Source organism: Protopterus annectens, chromosome 9.part0, assembly GCF_019279795.1.
Source record: "Protopterus annectens isolate FY-2018-M chromosome 9.part0, PAN1.0, whole genome shotgun sequence".
NCBI classification, from domain to species: domain Eukaryota; kingdom Metazoa; phylum Chordata; order Ceratodontiformes; family Protopteridae; genus Protopterus; species Protopterus annectens.
Window position 1 is genome coordinate 764,960,141 of NC_056743.1, and position 6,632 is coordinate 764,966,772.

The window sequence follows — 6,632 nt, forward strand, 5'->3', positions numbered from 1 at the left end:
TCCACATTGAAGTTGTTAGTAAACTGTTAGCAAGTGTTCCACATTACGAGAGGTAGTGTTCCTCATTTTCGAGATGGAAGATTGAGAGTTATGGCCCTCATTTTGAACGTAAGTGCTTAGTTGCGACTATATGGGCAGTTTCAAGGATCGCTAATTTATTTCTTAAAGCATGCCTGCGGCGGGTGAAAAAAATTGGAGTTAGCAACAAAAACTGTGCTTAGGTGAGCACAAAAACATACAAATTCCGCTTAAACTGAAAGGTGCGTAACTTACACTTACAGTGGGCAAACAAGTACTAAGGCAGCTAAACGGATGTGTTCTAATTTTGGGGGAGTTGGTCTGCCCAAGGTGCAGGTGGACACCGTAGGAAAAAGATTACATCTCATTTTTGAGCGTTTGTGTTTCTTATTTTCCCAGATATCGCGAGAGTATCGTGCGCGTTTTCTCGCGGGTTGTGTATTCTTTCTTTACTCATTCGAATTGCATATGGATTGGGATCGTTAAAATCTGTTGGTGAGCGGTGTAACGTCACATCCACTTATTTTAGGGACACACAGAAAGCCTTTGTACACATAGTCTGCAGTAAAAGTAACGATAAATACGTAGGATCGTGCGATCCGTGCAGTGGGCAGCATGTCTACCGTTGAGGATCTGTATCGCAACTACGGGATCCTTGCGGATGCCAAGGACCATGTTGAACAGGTTGGTACCTAGGACAGAGATGGAGGTGTGAGTGTTGTTTTTTTAGTTCAGTTACTGTTTTTGGGTTACCAAGAGATTTGTTAAAGGAAGATCACAGGTTGAGGCGGTTTTTTAGGCCTGTACAGCAAGATAATTGTTGCACAGTTTGAGGATATTTTTTGAAGTTTGTGTCTTTTATATAGCGCCCTTTCAGTTTTGAAGTGGGAAGCTTAGCTCCCTTACTATGAATCTCTACTTAACACTTCTGCATAAACTGTGTTGTTATTTTGCACCTTGATTAATAGGACTGTTCAGAGAAGTCCACGGAGCCTAAATCAGCTGCACATTTTGTGTCTTGGGTTTTGCCATTGATAGTGAGCTTTCTGTTTATGTCCATGACATGGCAGCATCATTTGGTTGTGGTAATGCTTATTGCTGTTTCAGCACTTGCCGGCTGTCAGACATTGAAGCACTTTAAGTAACCAGTGGCAATACTGCCAGTAAGAGTATATGTGATCCCCCGACATAACGAAATACAAGTAATGCATAATTTGATACATTTCTTTAGTTTACAATTTGTATGTAAGGTACATGTTTTGAACTTAGTGCATTTTGTTTGCTTTTTCTGCCAATGTTTTTCATTTGACGTAAATTTCATTGCGTGTTAAGTTGCAGATTTTTGTTTTCATTGGATGATCGTTGAGTAAGTTTAAGTCTTTGTTTGTGTATCTGAACTAGCCACTACGTTTTTCCTGTGTGTGTAAATACATAGGTCAGTAATGATGAGGTCTTTCAAAACCGAGCTAGTTGGGTGTTTATGTAGTTCCCACTCACTGACAGTATGTTAGTGATGTGTACTGGGACCCTTTTAGCAGGCGCTAAATTGTGTCAGCCAGGATTCATAATCTAAAACATATTGCAACAGTGTTTGTTTTTTAATGTTTGATGTTGCATTTTTAGAGTGTAGCCTTGCATTCATGAAATTGTGTTCTTTGGGAATTGCTTTCCAAAGGCTGTGCTGGGTTTTTGTTTACTTGTATTATTCTTTGTTGATCATATGGGTGGGATGGACCTTTTCAGCCAGCAGTCAAGTGCAGAAGGCATAAAAGTGCAAATTAAAATATTCCAATGCAGTGTTGCAAAGATAACTCAAGTATACGCAATTAGGTTATTCTATTTTTGGATATGCTAAAATGTATTGTTGTCCAATACTTTAAAGTAAGAAAGGATCTTAAGTAAGTCAAGTGGCATAAAAAATGCTGTGTTTTTTAGGATCTAAATATCTTCTGCAGCTGCACAGAACACTTTGGAGTGACAGTTGTATCTTACAGAGGATACTGCTGCTGTGGTGCAGACTCCCCGTCCACATAAAACAAAGTTCACCCTCCCCTTATTCAGATGCAACTGATCTGTGACTGGGAAACAGAAAATTTACCCCTGGACTGTCCCACACTACTAATGGACAGAGGCAGCTTCTAAATGCTGTATCCCATGCATGGGTCTCCTCAGATTGTGTATGTTATGATTCCAATTATGCTGTTTAGGGGTAATATGCAATTTTCGACTACTGGATGTGTAAGGCCAGTCTAACCAAATAGGATAGGTTATTTTGAGCACAGAAAAGGGATATTGGCTAGGCTTAGAGTGGCCACGAGCTGCTTGCCTATGAAACCATGATTCATGTAAATGCACTGTTTCCATACAGAATTTCCCATAGGAAATGAAAATGAAGTATTTTGGTAGCCTGGACATCTGGAAGTGCCATGATCGCACCAGTTTAGTTCAAAGCACAATTTAAGTTGTAAGTACTAAAAAGCCCCGGACAGTGTAACAACTGCTGAACAAATAAGAATTGTGGTATTTGAAGGAGAGCATAATGTGAAGCATTATCAAAAGCTGTGGATCTGTTGCTATTAACTAATTGTGTGCTTTGTCTCATTAACTCTGTTGTTTCCCTCTGTAATATCATAATAATATCCCAATCAAGAACCCACTAAAATCATCGTCTGCCAGATTCTCTAATACCTTTTCTAGCCTTAAATGAGTCAATGGCAAGTAGCTTCTTTTCAGTTATGAACGTAGATAATGCTTTCACTTTCTCAATTTGTGCCGTTACCTTCTTTATAAATGAATAACCCCTCCTAAACACTCCTCCACTAAAATAGTCCTGTATACTACTCATTAAATACTTCCATAAACCACACTAACTGCTGTACTTGCAACATATCAAACTCCTTCATTGTTTTTCATAGCTCTATAATATTGAATGTCCATCCAGCAAGCCAGTATTGCTGTTGAGTGTAAGTATCTTCTATTGCGTAGTGCCTTCTACTTTTTTCCTCAAAGCTCCCATTTGCTGGGTGCCCTCACCACACCTAGAAACCACATTTTTCCCCATAAAACCACCTCTGAAACTGTACCAGTAACTGTAAGTGTAGAACAATTACTTTGTGTGTTTAGTAGCATACAGTAGCTAGTTTTACATGTTGAGGAATACTGTACCTTGAATTTAATTTTGTATAGCCGCCGCCTTTTTTCTTTCAGCTTTTTCCTGGTTAGGGGTCGCCACAGCAGATCACCTGTCCGCTCATGATTGGCAGTGGAGTTTTACGGTGTCAAGTTGCCAGCCCGGCGCCCAACCTTCCACAGAAGGCACACATATGCACAAATTCGTGCCTAGGGCCAATTTAGAGTATTCAGTTCACCTACAGCATGTGTTTGGGATGTGGGAGGAAACCGGAGCACCCGGAGGAAACTCATGCCACCACAGGGAGGACATGCAGACTCCGCATAGAAGGCACTCCAGCCGAGGATCGAACCGGAGAACCTCTTGCTGTGAGGAGGCAACGCTAACAGCTGCATCACCGTGGCCGCCCTTTAGTATTATATAGCCTAGTCGCCCCAAAAGCACCGTTAACCCCCCCCTCCCCATGCACCACATCCTTGTAGCTCACGCAGTAAAGGACTTGACATCATAGATATGCACTTTCCCAGTTTGTCTGCCGTGAGTTTGCTGGATATGGGTATACTGAGACAGAGTAACAACTGTCTAATGGTCATTGGCAATTTTTAATCCTCAAAAAAAAAAAAATGAACACAAATACAGTATGCAGGAAATGTGTATACACCCAATATCTCTGGAAGCAAAACTCTTGCATACAAACATTCATAGTAACAACACAAGGGCACTCCAGCTGAGAATCAAAACAGAGAACTCCATGTGCGGCGACAACACTGTTTGCTGCGCTACCCAGAGTATATGGCAGATGTAAATTCAAACAGGCTGAATATAGTCCTCTTTCCTTACCTAGATGATTGCTTGATAGTACATAGTAAAGACATCATGGTAACTGTTGGACTGCTCTAGTCTGTGTGCAGAGTTAACTGTCTGCTTTATGAAAATGACAATAAATTAGAAAACACCATCTACATGTCTGCATTATCAATAATGTTTGTAGGAACAGTCATAGTTTAAGCATATAAAAAATGTTTTCCATATTTAAAACAATCCTGTTCAAGTCTTAACATAATTCTTTTAGCTCCCATCCTCAGTAGCAGGACTGGACAGTGCTGAAATCCATGTTGTCTTGCATTCTCCTAATTCCTTGTCTAGGGTTTCATATGAGAAGGGCAAAATGTCCCTCTGGAAATGTATGGAACCAAGTTAGCAGATTTGCTGAACATTATTTTCCACAGTATGTGAAGGAAGAATTCCTGTGGTGTATAACTATAGGATAAAAAGTAACTGGGCCATGCATGAAAGTTCTGGAGCGGGTGATTGATAAACGGATATGCAGAGTAGTAGCATGTAAGATGGGAGATGAGCAGTTCGGATTCAGATCAGGATGCAGCACAATTGACCTGATGTTTGCAGTGAGACAGATAGTTGAGAAGAAACTAGAGATGAGGAGAGAGTCCAACTGGGGATTCCTAGACTTGGGACTTTGTCATATGCCTTCTCTAAGAAAACTGATCTGGGCAGTACTGCGGTGGTTTGAAGTCCCAGAAACATTGGTAGAATTAGTGAGGGCTGTGTACAAGGACCTAATGACTCAAATATGAACAGTGCTTGGCCTCACGGAGGGTTTCCCAGTGGGAGTGAGTGCACACCAGGGTTCAGCTCTGAGCCCACTGTTGTTCATACTGGTAATGGACTACATTAGCAAACAGGCCGGAGGGGACAGATCAACAAAGTTGCTGTATGCAGACAATGTGACATTACAGGCAGACTGAGCTAGAACTTCAGCAAAGGATAGGAGAATGGAATGCAAAACTGAAGGCACATGGGATGAAACTAAGCACAGATAAGACAGTGGCAATGGTGGCAAACTGGGGAAATCAGAAGAAGCTGAGAATAGAGATAGAAGGGAAAATGGTGGAACAGGTAAACAGCTTTAAGTATCTGGGAGGGGTGGGTGAGGAGAAAAGAAAGCAGGAGTGATGCACTGAATTGAGAGAGTTTGCGACAGTTAACACGATACCCCGACCCCATGTAGAAAAAATGGGAAAGGGGGGGCTGATTATGACGACGATGAGCCACAAGGCCATTTCTGCTTTGTTTCCCTGTTCAAGGAGGGTTAAGCCAATCATACTATGGATGAATTCATGAATTTCTATACAGTTGCCTAGCACCTTTTTAAAGGCACAGTGTGTGACGCGGTTTAATTTGGTTAGGAAGTTTCTTTCCTGAGAAGAGGTGGGTGTTGTGTGTTTAAATCTTTCCCTCCATGTTGTCTTACTTGTTAGAGTAGATTTAGATCTTTGGCCGTAGTGCTGTCCAGGACTGTTGGTTTATGAAGATATGAGTTCTTGGACTGCTGAATTCTTTACTGTATAATCATGGCACAGAACATTGGGCTTCTGCCAGTCTAGACCAAACTTACTGCGGACTTTTGAATTACCTTAGTTCACCCTGAGTTCTTCAGGCCATGCTTGGTGAGCCCTCTTCAGTGACCTGTCATTGCAGAACAGCTTGCCTCAACAAAAAAAGGTTGCTTCACATCAGCCTGACAAATCTGAAAAACTTGAAAGCAGCATGCAAAGCTTAGAAAACCTTTCAGGACAATTTTCAACCATGTTCCTAGAAAAACAATGTGGAAAACATTGAAATGATATTGGACTTTAATAGAATGTTTTTTTTTTCTTTAATGTCTGTAGAGAGAGAGATACTCTGGATTTGGGAAAGGGAGATGCAGCATAACGTTCAGCATTTCATATTCCAGATTTACAGCATCAACAGATGCTTAAGTAGGATAATAGCCTTGGCTAATATATGGAAACTGGAAAAATATATATCCCAACGTATTTCAGGAGTTGGTACAAATGTGGGATTTCCTAGAAGTGGACATGTTTGCCATGGGAGCTGGACAGCTTGTTGTGTCTACATTCATCTGAAGAGACTTTCGTTACAAGCCAGTATGAACTTCGTTTGGTGGTGATGTCTTTATATAAGAGTAGGGTGGAGGTGGAGGCCTCCTTCATGCAGAATATCCAGTTCCTACCACTTTGAGAGGGGGATTTTTGATGAGTAGTATTTGAGTTTAGGTGCAACAAGTGGTCCCAGGTCCCTTTGCCATAATTAAAACAGTCCGGTCAAAAGTTTTTGCTCTGTCATTCCTCATCAGGAGTTCAGATGCTCAGTTCCTCCTTCCCATGAGTTCTGGCCTTAAGGTATGCCTTAACTCATTACATCTGCGTAACACCTCCAGGTGCATCAGCAGTTAACTCCTACTGACGCCTCTAGGCATCAAATATTGCTTGTTCGTATTTGCATCAATAATTCCAAAACTATACTATGTACAGGCTTTTAAAAGATTTCATGTTAAAGCTCACACAGTGGCAAAATCAACTGCCTTAGTATTTGACCTCCGTCTAGTCCAGGTGAATAGATATTAACTGCTTTATGATATTAATTTGCATAGATATAATTTTCACATTTTTCTTAGTATCTC

General features: G+C 41.0%; 1 protein-coding gene across 1 annotated transcript in view; it reads left to right on the forward strand.

Annotated features, from left to right (window-relative positions):
• Window positions 1-446: 446 nt before the first annotated feature.
• Window positions 447-6,632, forward strand: part of API5 (apoptosis inhibitor 5) — a gene marked incomplete in the record, with an annotated part of 1,096,633 nt that continues 1,090,447 nt past the window's right edge. Inside the window, 1 exon segment of the mRNA XM_044083396.1 lies at window positions 447-702. Within this exon segment, the coding sequence (XP_043939331.1) occupies window positions 634-702 (69 nt within the window).